Genomic DNA, 21,366 nt, shown 5'->3' on the forward strand with positions numbered 1-21,366 from the left:
AAAGGAGAGAGACGCAACTGGAGGTTTGGAGTTAGAAAAGGGAGGAAAGGAGGGAGGTGAAGAAGAGACAGCATGGCCATGATGCGTTTCCTCAATCTATCTGGCTCTCAGCCCTGGTGCATTGATTTTTAGGAAGGTAAACGTCCAAAATAAGAGAAAATGAATCAACTGCTTTTACTTCCCTAAATCCTTAATGGTGACCTGGGCACAATTTTTACATTAATGTTGGGGCAGTCAATCGATTAATATATTGAATTACCATTAATCACAATTAATCGCAAATGAATCGCATGCTTTTAATCTGTTCAAAATGTACCTGAAAGGGAGATTTATCAAGTGTTTAACACTCTTATCAACATGAGAGTGGGCAAATATGCTGCTTTATGTATGTATATATTTATTATTGGAAATATGCTCAAATCATAACATAACATAACATGGGAAACTGCAGCCCAGCAGGCCACAACAGCTTGGGATTATCATAAAGTGGGCATGTCTGTAAAGGGGAGACTCGTGGGTACCCAGAGAACCTATTTTCACTCACATATCTTGAGGTCAGAGGTCAACGGATTCCCTTTGAAAATGCCCATGCCAGTTTTTCCACGCCAAAATTTAGCGTAAGATTGGAGCATTATTTAACCTCCTTTGTGACAAGTTAGTATGACATGGCTGGTACCGTTGGATTCATTAGGTTTTCTAGTTTCATGTGATGCCAGTATCAAGTTGCGTTAATGTGTTAAAAAAATTAGCGGCGTTAAAACGAATTTGGGTTAACGTCTTATAATCGCGACAGCCCTAATTAATATATACACATTTAGTGTAGGTCTGCTTTAAAAACTACTGAAGCTTTGCCTTTATCAGTTCCAGGAAATATTGTCAGAAAGAAACAACACTTAACACAAACAGGGCTCCTGAGCAGCACTTAGCAGATGATCCAACCAGATGAACTCTCTGACTCAAATTTAAATTACATTACTGAGAACAAATAAAAGGAAATAAAAGATAAAAATGTGATTTCTGTGCAAAGTTCTTTTAAAATATTCAAAACTCAAGTTCATCTCTCACTGCTAGTGGAGCTTGGGATGCCAGAGTACAATGCTGCCAAGGATGGCTGGCCAACTAATAATGTGACATTTACCACAGTGTTGCCAGCTCTCACTAACAAAGCAGCAGTGGTAGAATGGCCCACACTCTGAAGGGCTGAAGGGATGATGCACGTCGTCACGTCTGAACTCGCATGCGCGTGCGAGAAGTGCCAGCTGCAGTCGCAATAATCGATGATGTGCTGCCGTAACGTTTCTGGATGATGAGGATCATCAACACAGCTGGCAGGTACGACCGCCAATCAAATTAACCGGCCAATTACGCTTCTAGCGCGCCGCGCAAAACGCGACCAATTACCTGCACTCGGCCAGATGTGAAGACGTGAAGTCGTCAGTTTGGTATGTAAATGGAGAGTTATGGAAATATGAAAAGCCTTTTTTTAATACCAGCAGTAAAGACAGATGAGCTTTAAACAGCTGCTGTGGTAGAGAACCGTGAGGGTGCCATGTGACGAGCAGCGTTCAGGCCACAGAGACCGCACTGTAACCGTCGGAGACACCGTACATCCTGCTGAGAGCCGATTCTTCACAGAAGGTCGGTTCTCATACTAAAAACTGCATCTGCTGCCACTGCAGGGTACAATCCTAAGATTAGGAATGTTTATTTGCATTCAGCGCCTGGGTAATTATGGATATGATATATTAGGCTATATATGTCAAGTGCCTTTATTACAGATGGCATCATGCGTCAAAGTTTATGTGCACGTTTGGCACGGAGAGAGGCACAGCCAGCTCTGACTGCATTTTTTTTCTTTCTCCCCTCAATAAAGTAAAACACAAACTAAACAGCCTGTTTGTTATTCACCTCACACATCAGAGCGAGTCTGCTGCGAGACGGCCAAACTGACAACCTTATCCGCAGCCGACAAATAAAGCAAACTCCCAATGTGTTTCCACCTCCGCTGACAAATGCAGCTCTGAGGGGAGTGATGGAGTGAATTATTCTGCAGCGCGGCCTCAACAGTCCATAACTGATGAACCATGAAATTGTGATTTGTTAGAGCAACTCTGGATGGAGATTAAAATTAGTGTTACTGACTAACATTTCTACGCACGACTAGTGACTTGCACTTTGATTAACCAGCTAGTTTAGTAGAGGAGCCTGAATGCATGCATAAGATATTGTTTTTTTATCCCACCATGCTGTGTTTTTCTAGCAGAGATTAATAGCATCCATGCAAACAGGCTGTATAAAGGAGTAGGAGCTGTTAAAGAGGAGGAGGTAGTGGTGATTTGGTGAAGTGGGTTTAATTGCAGGCTAGTGTTGGGGTGGAGTCTTACCACATCTCTTGGGCTTTGCATCTGGGGCTCAGCATTCTAGAGGATGGAGGGGAGGGGGACAGAAGAACCATAGGTAATCAAGCAGACATATTTATTGACAGAGGCAGTGAATATTTCAACACACAAGAAGCCGTGGAAGTTATGGATAAACGGAAGCAGTGTGATGAATTAATGAGGATGCAGGATATGAAAATGATCAATCCCAGCAGACAGATGGGTTGTGATTGCTGGGTAGAGTGCACTCAGACTGAACAGGAGACACCACAGGTAAATAGAGTAAAAAAAAAAAAACTGACATTACTGACATTAAGACAATTATTTGTTGTATTAAGTTTTCTGAAAATGTGTGTTTAAATATGTAAATGAGGCATTCTCTTATTTAACATATGTGCTAATTTGCACATTTCCATAATTACAGGATCTATGAACATTTGATATTAAATCCAGGTTCAAAATTTATTGTTTCATTTTGTTCACATTATTAGCGTCAAAGTTCTTACAGAGGGATTTCTTTAAATTTCCGCATGTTTTAGGACTAAAATGTTCTAATAAAAACAGGCTATGAATGATAGATGAACAAACCCCGCTGTAAACACCTTCAGAATATAGATAGGAATGACACTGGAAAGTTCGGTGGATGTTAGTGCTACTGAAGTGGAGATTTATGACTCAGAGTCTGAGAAAAACCTCATTTTGAGAAAAGATTCCATACATTTGCAAGACACTACAGGTGAATATGGGTAGAAAGTGGTCGGAACGGTGGTGCATGGGGGGGGCCCTTCTGTGTGGAGTTTGCATCTTAGCAAGCGGGCTAAACATAATGCAGTAAATGCAAAGGCATAATGACAGAAGAGAAATATGAGGCTGATGGGAATATCAACATTTTCCTCAGACATATCATAAAATTACGAAGAAAAAACAATACACAACTAAAATCACAATATATTAACTTATTATGCACTGAAAATTACCTTCTGACAACGTCAACAAACACGTCACACTCGTAAAGCTTTCAGAAACTCTTCGCACTTACGAGGTCGTGAATACCATGAGAGGTGGCGTACATATGGACCTTTTTTCTCGTGAACACAGTAAACACGACCCCATTTGAAGGCACCAAAAAACAACTAGTTAGGGCAGGGCGTGGCAACTTTTACAGTATCAGTTTGATTCTCTCTATCAGCGTCCTATTACTCAGCTGCTGTAATCCAGACAAGAGAAACTCTCCGTTCATCCAGATTGCTTTTCCATGGATAAAGTGACCGAGGTGAGCTCAAAGCAACAAGCTTTACAAGCAACAGGAAGTGATTCGTGTCTTCCTGAGCTTTGAAATAAAAAAAAACTCTGATCTGTGCGTTATTCACTGACGAATAAATTGCATGATGGGACGCTTTGACCAACATTTCATTTTTGCGAGTAGTGATCTTTAAACCTTTGCACTAATTTGGTCTCTCTTATAAACAGGCTGCCCTACTCGGGTTGAAACAATACTACTGCAATATGTTCAGCATATTTCTCTTAGGGGAAATATTTGAAACCTATACTTTGATTTAAAGCTAAACAGTGGTGCAAAATTATAATCTTCAAACATCCTGCTGCAATCAACGATCAATCAAAAAAATGAGGTAATTTAGAACCGTGCTCTTTCTCTTTCAACGCGCATTAATGTGCAGTGCATTAATAATTGCATATTAGCACAGGTAATAGCAATTTACATAGCAATCCCTTATAAACCACCGTCTAGCATCATTATATGCTATTTTGCAAGATTGATATGGTTTCATAAGAGTGATAAAATAGGTATTCCAGTAGTTAAAAGATCAGGTGAATTTAAGGTCTCTTGTTTTATACCAGCTGCATGTCGCTAGCTGACAAAATGATTCAACAGCTGTCGACTTATTTTTTTCATTACACTCCATTAGGCTTAATATATAAGGCTTAGTAACTGCCATTTTTAATTCATACTTATGCGCAAGAAAATGTGCTGTTTTACTCTTGACTCTTGTTTTGTGATTAAGCTCATTAAGCTGCCTAGCTTGTGTTTTATAAGGTATGTTATTGCTATATTTTTGTTAACTGACATGCTGTTTTCGTCTCCCCTATCTCTAAAGCCCATGAGAGAATGCTTAGCCTATAGCTCACAGCTTCGGATAAAGGACTGAAGCTGCTCATTTTGTGCACCGGACCCTCATCTCCCTCGAGTCCATCTCAACCCTCTCACATCACCCTCTGCTGCTGATAACCACAGATCAAATAAATCCTGCCATCTAACTACCAACTATACGCAGAGTCAGCCGGACTCAAAGCACCCACTCTAATCTAAAGATGAGTATCGACCGGCGCGGCAGCTCCCCCTCATCTAACTTCGCCCGTGGCGACAGCCAAGCCAATAGCCCCTCTGCATCCCTTGCTGTGATGAATTGTCACCAATCAGCCATTTGATTGACACCACTTGCAAGCGAATGGCTGCTTGTGCCCCTAATGGCCCCGGTGACGGCTGAGGGTGCTGGGAGAGACCATTTTTATGACGACAGAGGGGGGGATTTAAGGCCGTTTGGTGCCATAACTCATGTTAAAACTCGATAAGGCGTGTGTTAAAGCCAGCGAGCAGGGGCTAGAGAGATAGCAGAGAATCATTGACCGCCTCTGTGGAGTAAACACCGATGTGATTTAAAGCCTGCTAACACTGAGAAAAAAAAACTACACTTAAGCCTCAGTGTTCTGCATATGAGCTCACGTCCTTATCAAACAACTTTGAGGTAGCTCCAGATGTGCGGTAAATCAAACCTGATTTTTCTGCAAAGATAATTAAGTAGAACATCTGGCATCATGTAAAAACACAACCTTTGAGGAAAACAAACAGTGGTAACAAACGGACCGACTAAATTAGCAAAGGTTTGCATGAATTGCTGAAGTTACAAGCTGTGAGTGGCATCTGTCCAGACTGACTGACAAAAAAAACAGCACTCGAAGATTTGTACTGCCGTTTGTGTGGTGTAATGTGTGAGGATTTTCGCCTGATTGATATTCAAGCCAAGTGTGTTTCTCCACTCTCTGCCTTCTACCTGCCCTGCGTCTGTCTGTTCATCCCCACATCCATCAATCTAGCGAGTCAGTTCGGAGGCAAAACACAGCGAGAGAGAGAGAGAGAGAGGGAGAGATGGAAATGCAGAGACGGAGAAGGTAACCTAACAAAGCGAGAGAAAGAAAGGGAACTGGTGAATGAGAATGAAAGGAGTGGGACGGGGATGGGTGACAGATGAAGAAAGACGGAGTGAAAGCGAGGGGAAAGGAGAGGGTGAAGGAGATAAAGAGAATAGATTGAGCTCTACAGGTTTCCTCTGAGGCTAGCTCGGTAATAAGAGAGGAGTGCGGCGACGGAGCGGGACAATCAATCTGCATGCTCGGCTAGCGTGTTGTGTTAGCTGGGAAATGAGAAGACAACACGGCACTCAGCGCGGGGATTAACGGCACTCGTGACAGCACAAGAGTACACACAGACACACACTCATAATCTATACTTATCCATGCATGGGGAGTCTATATATATATATATATATATTTATATATATATATGTCATGACGTGACATGTGTTATGCTGACAAGATGACGAGTTAAAGGAATGTTCTGATGGAGGTGGAGGATGACAAACATACCACTTCTCTGGAGAGGAAAGTCTCCTCCTGCCGTAGAACCAGCAGCCCCACAGCCCCGCCCATGGGCGTGGCCCTGAGCAGAGACACCACCTCCTCCTGGGTCCGCCCGTTCAGGTCCACGCCATTCACCTGAGCAGGAGACACAGGGACTAGTTCAGTTCTAAATAGACTGCATGCGTTTGCTTATTGAGGCCAACAGTGACTGCCCATTTTTTGAAAGGCTCCAGTTCTGGAAGTGAATTTTCATTCACTTCATTGATGTTTCAGAAAATCCTTATATAAAGAGATTTAGGCATGGAACCAAGCCAACCAGCTACGAGATGAATCGTGACCATAAAACATTTGGTTTCGAAGCAAACAAAAAAATTGGAAAATGGAAAAAAAGGCTACAAGACTGTGCATATAATTATTTTTAGAGTGAAGGAACTTCTCCCCCCATAAACCATTGCGAATGGCAACTCGCCGCTTCTGGAAACTCCCAAAAAACGTTTAAACTAACCGTCGATCCAAAATGAAGACAGATTCACCAACTGCGTACCTTTTTTCTCGCCTCAAATGTTTTCAGAAACACATTTTGGTGAAATATGTGTGATTCACGCATCGGGCTGCTGTTCTCAGCCCTTTCTTTCTACATAGAGTTTGCCTTTAATAATGGCCATTTGATTTCATTATAAACGTCATTTATATTTATTTTAGACAGAGAAAGGTTAAGAAACGTGTGGTAAATTGTAAATAATAGTAATAATCCACAATTAAAACCATGTACTATATTCATTCATGGAGCTCTGCAAGTCACTGCATGTTCTACAACACTGTCGGGCACCTATTTCAGAATAAAAGCCTTGTGTAATCAAATGAAGGAATTCTGTCCACAGAAAAAACACTTGAGGGCTTTTATTTTGAAATTAAAGCAGGAAGTGTTGATTTAAAAACAAGTCTTTACTTTTTTTCATCTCCGTAACATTTCCTACAGATACAGACATTGAAACTGTAGTAATATTACTGGTACGATGTCAAAATACTGTCAATAGATCACTTTCACTGTCTGTTGTTGCTGGGAACCGTGCGGCTCGCGTCAAAAATAGGCGAGACCTCAAATCTTTAGAGGAGACGCAGCTGACACGCAGCGTGAGACAAGTAAGAGAGAAATAAAAAACCACAGGTAACGCCGCCGCCACGCGCTCTTGACGGTCCAAGTGTGGACGAGGCTTTAGGATTATGGGTAGTGCAGTACTTCTCCATGATATGGCGAATAAAACATTTTTTTTTTCTTAAAACAAGGCTGATATCATACAGACTTGTGGCTTCTACAGGAGCATTTACCATCGTTTCACAATCTCGTAGCTCGAGTTAAGTCTACCTTGGATGGTTACGACATTATGGCTAATAATCAAATCCTCGATTCAGAATATGAACGGGGTTTTCACTTCCCGAACCTCACTGTTGAGCTCTATTGCAATGTTTTAAAACATAAAAATATATATAAATACTTTTTTTTTTTTAACAAAGTTGTTGTCAAATACAGTGATTAACTAGTCATTTCATCACTAGTTTGAAAAAAAAAGTTTAAAATGAGAAAAAAATAGAGCTGTGGATCAAAGGATTCAAAGTTTTGTGCAATAACTCGATTAATAGATTGAGTGTTGCACACTCTAATCCTTTATGGAAATGGTTTTCAAGGTGGGATAACGCAACTTCAAAAGCTGTTCCGACTTGCGACACAACAAGAGTATGAAAATATGTTCTTTGATTTGATTCCAGGATGCTAAATTTAAAACATTATATGGAAATTAGTTAGTCACACTTTTAATTCATCAAAAATACCTGTCATCTGTTGGATTTAAAGTATTAGTACATGTGGGGTCTGCATGCTGTGACACATAGATCACATTGAATGAATACATCAACTCCTGCATACACATGAAACGCTGTGTTACAGTATCACTTTCACTTTCTCACCTCCAGCAACCTGTCTCCTGCCTTGAGGCGGCCATCTTGGATGGCAGCTCCCCGAGGCAGAATGTTCTTCACGTAGATGGGTGCCGAGCCGCCGATGGGGACGTCCCGGGACGTTATACTGAAGCCGAGACCCTCGGGACCTGTGGGAAGAGAGAAGTAAAGGAGGAGGAGGTCTAATGATGGAATCTGGTTTGATCTTGAGGCACAGGCTGAAGCTCCTCTACTCCCTCTGCATCACTGCAGCTCCAGCTACTGTGAATAAGTTCATGCTGTGTTCAGCTGGCGTTGATCAGTTACATCATGTAGTTGGCTTTGCAGTATTTAATCAGTAGCATGTCACTATGTTGGGAAACAAAGAAAAACCTGGACAAACAGTCCAATCTGTGCTTACAAACAAGAGTTGGGTGATTGGATGAATTTATTAGCTGAGTATATCGCTGGATGTTTTATTTAGGGGGAGATTTTTGTCATTTTATTTTTGCTAATTTAATGGTCGACCTCCGATGTTTGAGTGAGAGCAGATGCTCAGCTGGGTACCTCACACACACCTGCGCGAACAATATCCGGTTAACATATTAACATATCTCCCAACCCTATTACAACCTTGACTGCTAATTTCATGGGTGAAACGTTGAAACCAACCAACTGCTGTTTATCAAGTTTATTTGAGTTCACCAAAGTTGAACTATTCAAATTTGAGCCATAGATGAATTGCTCAGTCTGGACAGTGCTAACCATTGACACAACGGAGAGTCCAAAATGTAGAAAAGCTATCTTATGGCTGTGTTGTTCAACATCCTTCCTTCCTCTCCTCCGAATGGGAAGCGACACTATTAGAGCTTTATTTTCTGTATCCGTTTTAAAACGAACAAACCACTGTGCAACCAACAAGTAGTCCGACCGAGTGTCCAGTATCACCTATTTGGAGAGAAGATGCTAACGATTCTCACTCTACTTTCTAAAGTAACCTGGTACTTGCGTTACCTTGCACTTCAGCTGGATTCTCGTGATGCCACGAGATCACGCGTGAATTGAGGGATCACATATCACACGAAAATCCATCTTGTCAGGCTTCAAGTAATGCGTTTGTGTCCAGCAAGCCAGATCACAGACCAATCGGCGTCCTGTGAGGAGCTACATGGCAGCTACGGGCGTGGCTTTTAGGTGTGTGTTTCACGGCAGGGAGAGGAGACTGTTCGTTCTAAAGAACAATGGCGGCTCCTGAAGAGGTTAGAGAAGGCTTTTTTTTCCGATGGTAAAGATGTTTTCGCTCTTCTCCCGACTGGCTCCGGCAAGAGTTTGATTGACAGATGGTTTATCTAATCACCCGCCAAGTATTTTTTGAAAGTGCCTGCCCTTTTCCAAACAGTCTCCAATGACGGCTTGTCAGAGGGTTCTGTGTAACAAACCATTCAGCGGGTCAGGTTAGTACTTATGAACAATATACAATATCTTTAGATGATCTTCTTAATCTGTGGCCCTGTTCAGACCTGGTATTAGCATGCGTCCTCAGTGATTGGATCACAAGTGGACAGCTTTAAGTACAGGTGTGAACGCACTCAAGACGCATTGAGGACGCATTGAGATCGGATCATTCAGACCACATTCAGAGGTGGTCTGGGCCACATATGGCCACATTCTTTTAGCAGTGTGTACGCGAATGCGTCCTGGGCCACATTAAGGATCGCCTACCCAACTGACATCCAGCTGGGATCCGCGCCCTCATGTGAACAGACAGGCAGACACGGGCGCTTGTCAGCATGGAAACGGCCTCTGTGTTCTACTGTATTCTGTCGGTACAACTGAATTTTATTAAAATATATCTTGTTTATAGGCTACATATCAGACTAGGCACAGGAACTGCTTTATTATCATACTGTCGGAGATGTGACGCTGTTTTTGTTCCGCTGCTTTGTGCGGAGCTGACACCCGACCAACCGCCTGTTCTCTGTCCTCCCCGGCTCTCTGGAGCGCTGTACCCCGCTGTTGTCTGGCAAAAAGCAGCGGTGTCGGCGGCGCGGAGGTCCCCGGGGACCGCCGGTACAATAACCTTTTATTTTGATGTTAATACAATGTACCAGAATTCATGAATATGTAGGATATTAATACGGACATTCCTGTAATATAACGTCACAACAGCTGCTGTATTAGCCGTGTGTTTACTAGGTGTTTATTTGCATATACAGACGTAGGCAAAGTTGTTGGTAATGTTCCGTTAAAGAGAGAAAAAACCCACAATGGTCACTGAAATAACTTGAAACTGACAAAAGTAATAATAAATAAAAATTTACTGAAAATGAACTAATGAAAATCAGATATTGTTTTTGAATTGTGGTTCAACAGAATCATTTTAAAAAACAAACTAATGAAATTGGCCAGGACAAAAATGATGGTACCCCTAGAAAAGATGTAAAATAATGTGACCATAGGGACATATTAAACTAAGGTGTGTCCTGTAATTAGCATCACAGGTATCTTCAAACTTGTAATCAGTCAGTCTGCCTATTTAAAGGGTGAAAAGTAGTCACTGTGCTGTTTGGCATCATGGTGTGTACCACACTGAACATGGACCACAGAAAGCTAAGGAGAGAGTTGTCTCAGGAGATCAGAAAGAACATTATAGACCTTCATGTTAAAGGTAAAGGCTATAAGACCATCTCCAAGCAGCCTGATGTTCCTGTGACTACAGCTGCACATATTATTCAGAAGTTTAAGGTCCATGGGACTGTAGCCAACCTCCCTGGACGTGGCCGCAAGAGGAAAATTGATGACATATTGAAGAGACGGATAATACGAATGGTAACCAAAGAGCCCAGAACAACTTCCAAAGAGATTAGAGGTGAACTCCAAGGTCAAGGTACATCAGTGTCAGATCGCACCATCCGTCACTGTTTGAGCCAAAGTGGACTTAATGGAAGACGACCCAGGAGGACACCAAATCATAAAAAAGCGAGACTGGAATTTTCCAAAATGCATATTGACAAGCCACAAAGCTTCTGGGAGAATGTCCTTTGGACAGATGAGACAAAACTGGAGCTTTTTGGCAAGTCACATCAGCTCTATGTTCACAGACGCAAAAATGAAGCATCCAAAGAAAAGAACACTGTACCTAATGTGAAACATGGAGGAGGCTCGGTTATGTTATGGGGCTGCTTTGTTGCATCTGGCACAGGGTGTCTTGAATCTGTGCAGGGTGCAATGAAATCTCAAGACTATCAAGGCATTCTGGAGCGAAATGTGCTGCCCAGTGTCAGAAAGCTTGGTCTCAGTTGCAGGTCATGGGTCCTCCAACAGGATAATGACCCAAAACACATCTAAAAACACCCAAGAAAGGCTAAGAACTAAACATTGGACTATTCTGAAGTGGCCTTCTATGAGCCCTGATCTAAATCCTATTGAACATCTGTGGAAGGAGCTGAAACATGCAGTCTGGAGAAGGCACCCTTCAAACCTGAGACAGCTGGAGCAGTTTGCTCACGAGGAGTGGGCCAACATACCTGTGGACAGGTGCAGAAGTCTCATTGAGAGTTACAGAAATCACTTGATTGCAGTGATTGCCTCAAAAGGTTGTGCAACAAAATATTAAGTTAATGTTACCATCATTTTTGTCTAGGCCAGTTTCATTAGTTTGTTTTTTTAAATGATTCTGCTGAACCATAATTCAAAAACAATATCTGATTTTCATTAGTTAATTTTCAGTGAATTTTTATTTATTATTACTTTTGTCAGTTTCAAGTTATTTCAGTGACCATTGTGGGTTTTTCTCTCTTTAACGGAACGTTACCAACAACTTTGCCTATGTCTGTAGAGCGGGGAAGTGAGATCGGATCACAAGTGGTCACTGAAGACGCATGTGGAGACGCATTCTAATGCCAGGTGTGAACAGACGTACTTAAAGCTGTCCATTTGTGATCCGGTCACTGAGGACGCATGTTAATACCAGGTCTGAACAGGGCCTGTATTTATGTGGGCGGATGTGATTTTGCTTGTGTACATTTGCAAGTTTTGCCTACAGCCCCCTTCAGATTATATATCATTATGAACCATTAGGAACACAGGCCTGTATGTCAACAATAACAGACAAACAATTTCCTATAATTAAGCAAGTTAAATACAGGAAATGAAGAGAAACGGTGCATCCTCTCAGCAGAGAGCACAAGAGAGATTTATAGTGAAATAATAAAAGCAGGATAATATTGTGAGGAAAGACAACTTAATGCTTTTAAAGTAGGAAGTTTGGTGATGTAATAATTACATGTAATTACATGGTGCCAATAAGTAAGTTCAGCCTGAAGACTTTTAAGCCTGATATTTAATTGAAGCCAGAAACTGAAAAAACAACCTGTGGTGAGAACATATTACGCTGTCTAGGGTTAAGAGGAGGGTGTCATTGTTTTATTCCAGCACGTCCACCTATGTCAACATGCTGATGATCAGAACACTTAAGTCCGTTCATTAAGCATTACACCTGACCTCTGATCACCGTACTTCATGTATGCGTTTTAGAGAAGAGACTGTTCCGAATGACATTGTCTGTAAGGCCGTAAAACAAAGTTAATATAAAAACAATAATGAGCATCCTTGCTGTATCAGAGTACTGGCCCTAATCCTTACTGTCTTGCTGAGCTGATGCAAAGAACAGCAGAACACTTAGCTATTCTGTTTCACATCCTCTACCTAATCCCCCTACATTGATGAGCCAATCAACTTCCCGCAGGCAGGCGAGGTGCGGTGTTATAGTCACCGGTAAATGCCTGTGGTGCTCCTGGCTTTAAACAGGGAGGAGGATCTTTAAAACTCCCATTAGCTTGATTAAGACATACCTAAGCAATTTCCTGTGCAGAGTGGGATTCTTTGATTGATTTTGATATTCCCCGGGATTTGCGACGAGACCGGTGTCTGATTCGAGCGCATCAACAATGCGGGGAGTTTAATCTGCGCTCAAAGCTGTGGGCTTAAGTCGGTACTCAAAACAACACAGATGAGCCAAACAGCCTCTTGGGAGTCGCCGTTAATCCCCGCAAATGTCTGCTCCAACAACAGCAAACAAAAGGTGGAATGAGGAAAGATAACATCTTTTGACTGAGAACATTACAGATCTCCTGGCACATCATGCACAGAATGCAGTGTGTTTTTTTCTGGGTATTATGACCAAGCAGAGATGTGAGAGTGAGGAGAGAAACATAAGACAGAGGAACAAGTGGAAATAGCCATCAGCCGGGATGCAACAACCAGCTGGGTGTTTTTATGTTTTATGTTCTGGCTTGATTTCAGCCCCGAGAGAGGGAACAGATTTGGGTGAAAACTTCAACGGGCATATGGTGCAGCCCTGTCAGAGTCTTTGCCGTGGCATTTGACAGCACACAGGCACCAGCGGCTGCTTAGCAACAAGCTCTCTGGCCCTGAGACCTGGCACCGACACCTGGTATCCTGTTGGCGGAGGTTTGCACCACCTGTGCCAGCTGTCAGTCAAAGCCTATACTGAGGAGGTGTCACCAAAGTTTTATTCCCAACAACATCGCCTTTCGTTCTGTGTGTTTCCACCTCCCCGATTCTGTTTACTGGACCACTGTTGGCTGCTCACATCAGTATGCTAAACTCTACATGTTTCTAAGCCTGTTGCATCATTGTTCAACATTCTGCCTGCTTCTGTGTCTGCGCCATTCCTCAACAAATGGTCTCTACACTTGTTTTTGATGTGCCAGGAATGGGGAAATTGCTTGTTTATTTAGTTGGAATGGAAACGCTAGGAACATACACAGCATCCCTCTCTATTTTTCAAAGCCTGATGAATGCAAAAGCTTGAGGGAAGATTTTCACAGACCGTCTGGAAAGAATTAGACGATATTTGAAAAACAAATATGATGCAATACATCACGTAGGGTCTGAGATGTTTCCCACAATAACGATGAAGAACTTTTCTGATAATGGAAGATCCAAATATGTTTCTACAGTAGGTTTGAAGCGAAATGCAAAAACCACGCAAAACTGGGAGAACTTTGGGGTCTTACATCACTATGTTAGTCAGTCATTGGCTGCCTGTTGCAGGAGATTCACAAATTTGCCTCCTCAGTCATTTAACTATTGTAAATGATGCCCTTTGTGGAAAAACATGACTCGACCAGTTGCTTCTTTCTAGTGAAAAGTGTGAAGTTAAAGGGACTGTATGTTATTTTTTACAAATATAAATGTTTTTTGATAATTTTTTATTTCCAATGTGTGAGCAGGTTGTAACCTAACCTTCCGCGACTTTCTGGGTTTCCTCTATCAGCCCTTAGACGGTTTTTAATGTGAAGAATGCAGGCCTGTTTTTCTTGGAAAATCCAAGGGATATGATGTCATGCGTGCTCGCGAGTGCCGTTACTCTCTTCAGCTCCTCTACAGGGCCAACAGTGTGTAACCATTGCTAACGTTCGGTTAGAAATGGAGTCCGAAAAAAAATAAAAATAAATAATAATATCTAATGAAGCACGTCTCGTAAAACAGGAATGTGACCTGGTGACGTCGGAGGAAAACTAGTGTTGTGGGAGTGTGTGTGGACATGGGAAGTGATGCGAGAGAGAGTGAGCGGTGGCGCGTGTGTGAGAGTTAGTTTAGCTTTGAGAATAACAAGTGAATGTATACGGTTGAAGTTGCAGTTTGGGTAGAAATAAGTGCTGCAGCTCCTCACGACCATCGGCGGTTTCACGTGTCTTTTTTCCCTGCTGCTGAGTGGAGTGACGGGGGTTAACTCCGGAGCGAGTACCGTTATCGACTCCGGCCCAGGAGACCAAAACTACGGTGTCTCCCTTGTGCCTTCTGAACACGATCAGGTGGCTGAAGCAGGAAAAGTTAACACTAGGATCAATATGGGCCGGGCCTTCGATTCATGGAGAGACCTCCGTTTGGTCAGCTAACATTACTGCCAAGCAGTTGAAATATAGTGATATTGTGGTTTTAGCTGCTCGTGTGTTTCGTCTCACTGTTTTGACCGATGCTCGCTCACATCTACCAATAGGATGCCGATTGTCATTGACTTAGCTGCCACAGGTCTCACTGTCAATTTCTGATTCTCACATAAAGCCCCTTAAAGTTAAAACACAGACTCTCTGGGCACTAAAGTAGTTTGTCCCATCTTCTCCACCTCACCTTTCTTTAGCTGGATGTTGAGCCTCCTCCCGACTTTTTTGGTATATCCTGCTGTTGGCGTGGCGTTTAGCCCCCTCTGAGGCGAGGGGGTGTGTCCCGTTGGCGGCTTGGCTGCCGAGACTCCCGGGTGATTCAGAGGGGGGTAGCCGTCACCAGTCGGGTCTGGGTGAGCGTGGGATTGAGGATGCGGATGGGAGTGTGGGTGTGTTTGGGAACCGTGCCGGGACATCCTGTGCGGCGCGTGGTCCACGCCGGAGACGGTGCTGCCGGTCAGGGAGTCGGGGCTGAAACGGCCCGAGGCGTACGCCGGGTTCCTCTCGGCGTGGGACAGCTGCTCGTAGTGGGCCTTCATGGACGACGGCACCACGTGGAACATGATGACAGGAGAGCGCATGGCCTGACGGAACATGTTCTGAGCTCTGGGATGGAAAAGAGAGGGAGGGAGAGATTTGAAAGGAGGATGAGAGGAAGAGAGAGGGATTTCAGCCCTAAATACTTCTCTCAGCAACTGTTAACACAGTCTTGTCTGCACAAACTTGCCCAGTGAAGCAGCCTGATGTTTCTCTCTCTCACACACAGCTATATAAATAAAATCCATCTTCGCCCACCTGAACATTCTGACATGTTAATTAATACTTATTGCCAGCGTGAGCGGCTCTAAAAAGAGACCGAACCCTCCCCGACAGCTCCATCGCATAATCCCCTCATTTGGCTCCAGATGAAGGAGACCTCTATCCGTCGGATAGTTTGCAGAAAATCCTCTTTTAAACCCGCTTTCGGCGTGAGCTCATGTACAGTAGGTGTGAATGGAAACTTATGTTGGCTGTCAGCACCCTGTAACAGCGGAGCCTGGTTAGCACCACCTGTTTCAATAAAGCAGGCTTTGGTATGGCTCTTCCCTTGCCGCCCCCTCTGACAGCTGCACAGACGTTCTGGAAAATGCCGGGGCCTCAGAATTCCTACGGCTCCCCCGGCCCCCTGAATGACAACTAAAACGTGGCCCCCAAGAGAATTTGGTTGTGAAATTCCGGGACCATTTTTTCCCAGCTACTAATAACCTCCCCTGTGGGTCTCGTCTCGGCATCTTTACGATGTCAGGCTGAATTGAGTGGCAGACAAGATGTAATGTGTTAAATAACAACTGTTGACGCTCTTGTAACGACACTATCTATAGAGGACTTATTCCCGTCCATTACATGACTCATGGCTCAACAGCACGGTTGGTTGGGACACCATAACCTCAGAATCTGGGATTTAAGATTCATCCAAATTATTATTATTATTTCTCACAAGTACTCACAGTGACAGATACTGACTTAACTTAACTGTACAATGATTTGTGCAATAATTTATCCGTGCAATAATCTGACATTAATACTGCATTTAAACTGAACATTTCAAAATGTCTTAAATGTTTAATAACCATTTGTTAATCATTAATAAATACTTAATATTGTATATAGAATGTTATGTGTGCACAATAAACTGATAATAAATACTTTACTAATGCAATCTCAATGTATGCTATGATACATTCACATACAATTATTTCATATTACACAAACTAATAATAAAATAGACATTATAGCATTACTAATAATTAGTAAACATTAATTATCATTTAATTGTTTAATAGAAAAATAAATATCAACTAAGTCCAATTAACTATCAATTTATCATTTATTAATGATGGTTATTATAAAGTGTTCACACTGTTTGATGTCCATATTTGTACATTTTTATTTTTATTATTAAATTATATCTGCAAATATTGTTATATATAGTAGTATTATGTACATAAATTACATTTTACATGCTCTTTTATTTCTTCTTTCTTTCCATTTTTTATTTATTTATGTATAAGAGCAACTGTAATGTTCCAATTTCCCCCAGGGATTATTATTATATTATTATTATTATTATTATTATTATATATGTGATAGCTTTGGTTTAATCGCCTGGCGTTTACCTACTGTAGATTTCTTCCTCCACTCCAATACAAATGAAACAAGTAGTCCCTTTTTTTGGACTGCATGTTCTTAGTATTATCCAGAATACAGGGACAGCTACTGAAGTGAAACTCCATTGTGTTGGAGTGGAGATTAAAATGTAGATGAAAATCTCAGAGATAAGACATTTCAAAGCCTCAACAAATAAAACCAAAACTATCTGCATGGCTACATACTAGCTAGATAAGAGGCAAGTGGAAACTATATACAGTCAAGTGTGGCTTTACAGATCAGCCATAACATTAAGCCCACTGACAGGTGAAGAGAATAACATTGACTATCTTGTTACAATGGCACCTGGCAGTGGGGGGGGATATATTAGACAGCAAGTGAACATTTTGAACTTTGAACTTTGTGTTGGAAGCAGAAAAAATGGGCCAGTGTAAGGATGTGAGCGACTTTCACAAGGGCCTCCAAATTCTCCAGATCTCAATCCAATGGAGCATCTGTGGGATGTGCTGGACAAATGAGTCCGATCCACGGAGGCCCCACCTCGCAATTTACAGGACTTAAAGGATCTGCTACTGACGGCTTGGTGCCAGATACCACAGCAGACCTTCAGAGGTCTAGTGGAGTCCATGCCTCGACGGATCAGGGCTGTTCTGGTGGCAAAAGGGGGACCTACTCAATATTAGGCAGGTGGTCATAATGTTATGGCTGATCGGTGTATACATATATATATATAAAAAATATATATATACACCGATCCACCATAACATTATGACCACCTGCCTTTATATATATATATATATATATATATATATTTCTTATTTCTTTAATAATTTGGGTGAACAGACCCTTTAAATTACTGCATGTAAAGTCCCATGAGACAGAAATGCATCATCATAATACACCTATGTGTGCGTGTGTGTGTGTGTGTGTGTGTGTGTGTGTGTGTGTGTGTGTGTGTGAATGTGTACTGTAGGTGGTTCTTTGCATAATAGTTGCCTTATATGTACAGTATATCACATATATATAATGAGGTTGAAACCAGACATTAGTATACATTTATGCTGACAGGTGAGAATCAGATCAGACACATATACTGTATACGCATCCCTGGATTTCAGGAATTGTATTGAGCAGGTAACATTCTATACGCAGCATGGAAGCATGCACACAGCATTTATAGAAAAGAGGGAGGGGAGTTAGCAGGTGGGTTTGGTTAGGAAGGTTATGAAAGTGTGTGAACAGAGCTGAAAAAGCAGAGGCTGTGAATGTTAGGAGCCTTATTCCCATTCCTTCCAATGGAAGGAGCGAGAGAGAGAGAGAGAGAGGTGTTACAACGGGAGTCCAGCGGAGCTGCTGCTGAAACACAGGGGAATACAGGCTGAGAGGATTGCAGGGTGACCGCTTCAGCGATTGAGAGTGCGACCTACAGGAGTTAAATAGGGAAAGGTTAGCTTAGCACAGTGACAGGCTGTGTGCACTGGCAGCAGGAGTGCAGAGAGGAGGCTCACGAAGGCATGAGGAGAGAGGATAACAGCAAGAAGAAGAAGAAGGGTTTAGGACTGGAGGTATTAGACGAGGGGAAGAAGCCAAGGTGCCAAAAAAAAAGCCAAATCACACATGAACACCAGGGACCACCGGAGCTCAGCAGTGGTCTCCGGTGAGCTGCTGTCTTACTGTTCAAAGCGGATGTTTCGCAGGTCTCCGTTATTGATACGGACGATGCAGTCGTTCTCCAGGAAGAGGCCCTGCTGCTCGGCCTTGCCCCCCTTCTCCAGACGCTTGACCAACAAGCCAAGAGTCCTGAAAAGGTTCAAAAGTTCATGTCAACAAGATGCAAGAGGACGTCTGTGGATTCAATGTGGCTGCTTTGCTGTAGCTGAGGTAGAGAGTGCACTATAGTATGATATGTTGGAATTATAACACAGTGACTTTCTTTGAGGACAAACTCTGCTAAAAAGACTGTGTGCGGAATAAAAAGAAAAATCTCCTGTACCCGTCTGTGTCTAGTGGTGTAATGTAACAGAATAATAACACTTTGTTACAAAACTCAAGTATTTCTTGGGAGTATATGTACTTTACTTGAGTTATTTTATTTCTGCCAACTTTAATTTTTACGCCACTACATTTCCTGAAAAAAATATACACTTTTACTTCAATACATAAGAATCTTTGTTACTCGTTACTAATACAAGCAAGCAGGTTTGGCGAATCGGTGGTCCTAGCTTGCAAGTTACATAATTCACGTGACGGGCAAACAAATTGCTCTCAAAGCCGTAGTTAAGTTTCGATTTCCGCTCAAGTTCAGGCAGACTGCATGTCAGATCACGCTACACGCAATTTGCGACCACGAGGGAAAGAAAACAACTGGATTTTGTTCTTTAAAAGTTCACCCGAAGTCTTTGAGGCCTTTAAAGTCTTTGTATTTTTGATCAAATGCTTTGTTGTTCTGTGGCTTGCTTTATTTCAACCTACAAAAATCTTGAATACAAAGATCCCCACGGTCAGGTGGCTATCCAACAATCAGTGTGTGCGACGTTAATGACACGCTTTTCCGGTAAAAAAAGAAAAGAAAAAGAAAGCGCAGTGCCTAATTGCTGCCTGTGCTTCACCATGCGGTACTTGAAGGGAGCGTACAGTGTGGTCCTGTCATTTGCATCATCAGTGTACCAATGAGGCTTACGAGAGAAAGCAGTCCCATCACGTCAGGGTGCTTTAGAGGCTGTGTGGGGGAGGCATCTATTCAACGGCAATCAACTCGCCTGTAGCTCTGCCGGGGGTCGACGCTTCGCAGGTGTTAATTTTCTAACCCCTAGGACTCCTGCGTCCTTTTTCTAAGCAAAAAAAAATAAACAAAGTGCTTCCAGAGAGCGACAGTAGGCAGCACCATTAAACAGTGATAGCAGACGGATTGGAGCGAGGCTGGTCTATCACACCGGCAGCACTGAGCTGCAACCGTTGTCGCCCTGTAATCCGGTGTGGCAAAATGGCTTATGCCTCCCCGCACCGCCGCAGCGAGAGGCTAACTTCACCTGAAAGGGCGCTTTGCGGATTAGAGATCCGAGTCTGAGGAAAGAAAATCAACCGCGGGTGGGAGAGACGGCACAAACCTAATCGAGTCTTCTTCGGTTTATAGTCTGTGTCCGTGTGTATCGGGGCTTTTTCTGAGGTAGTGTGAGCGAGCGTCGCCTAGGTAAATTGGGTTGATTTTAGGGTTTAATACTCGCCCTCGCCTGAGGCTTATAATTCAATATGAATGGAAATGTGATTACGGAGAGGGCAGAGAAGTTCAAGAGTTGAAAAAAGTTCAGAGACAATTCCGCTGATTGAATTTGAGTGCGAACACAATGCGATTTGCTGTGGAGGGGCTATTTCTCTGATGAAAGCCGGGCATCTTAATCTTGGGATAACGCCTACCCTGACATTTCCCCAATAAAAGAAAAGTGCATTAGAAATGTGCTTTTAGGTTGATTAAGTCGGGCGGTGGGAAAAGTGATATGATCTTGATTTTCAATAAAGCGCGACAGTGAGTTTGTAGTCACTGATCGTGTTTGTGAGTCATACATAAAGAAAGTCCAGATATCTGTTGGCTCTGTGCTGGTGGCAGAAAACCGCCTGGCATAATAAAAACATACCAAGCAACCAATCTTAAACTGGTCTACACCAGTTTTATACATTCTTTAAATAATGAGTATAGGACCTCCATATAAAGGTCAGCTTCGAACGATGTTACACACTCAACTATACTGAGGTTTTTAACTGGGTCCTTGTAGTGACTGTGAAAAGCTGTATATGTACTTGGATCACAACCTCCTAAAACTGCCTCTCTTGGTAGATTTAAACCAGATGTGAAATTCCTCTAATTCCTTCACAGCTTAGTTCCAGCTGTGCATGTGTGCTTCTGAATGTGCTGCAGTTATGTGTGCGTGCGTGTGCACTGCTCAACGTACCCTTTGTAACATGTAAAGCTGATGTGACAGCAGCCAGAGAGAAAGATGACGGTCACGTGCAAACCCTAAACAAGCATGATTGATCACTGTAAACTGGCGAAATGGCTTCATGATGCCGGCAGTGTAAACCTGTGTGTCTGTGTGTGTGTGTGTGTGTGTGTGTGCGCATGGCATTGGGTTTATATGAGTGATGAAGTGATTGCACATGGGCATCAAAGAGGAATGTCCGGTATGCATGTGTGTTTGCGTGTCTCAGGTGATGTAGCACACTTCTTTCCAGTATTTTTTTGCAAACCTCAAAAAGCCAAAAATTAACAAAGCCATTTTTCT

At 42.6% G+C, this 21,366-nt stretch overlaps 1 protein-coding gene across 1 annotated transcript in view; it reads right to left on the reverse strand.

Annotated features, from left to right (window-relative positions):
- The window catches only part of LOC119498812 (partitioning defective 3 homolog), a 334,030-nt gene that overhangs the window by 143,759 nt on the left and 168,905 nt on the right, over positions 1-21,366 (reverse strand). The window contains 5 exon segments of the mRNA XM_037787881.1: positions 2,385-2,420; positions 6,042-6,170; positions 8,001-8,140; positions 15,129-15,547; positions 18,764-18,889. Coding sequence (XP_037643809.1) covers positions 2,385-2,420; positions 6,042-6,170; positions 8,001-8,140; positions 15,129-15,547; positions 18,764-18,889 — 850 coding nt within the window.

This window comes from Sebastes umbrosus, chromosome 12 (assembly GCF_015220745.1).
Source record: "Sebastes umbrosus isolate fSebUmb1 chromosome 12, fSebUmb1.pri, whole genome shotgun sequence".
Lineage (NCBI taxonomy): Eukaryota > Metazoa > Chordata > Actinopteri > Perciformes > Sebastidae > Sebastes > Sebastes umbrosus.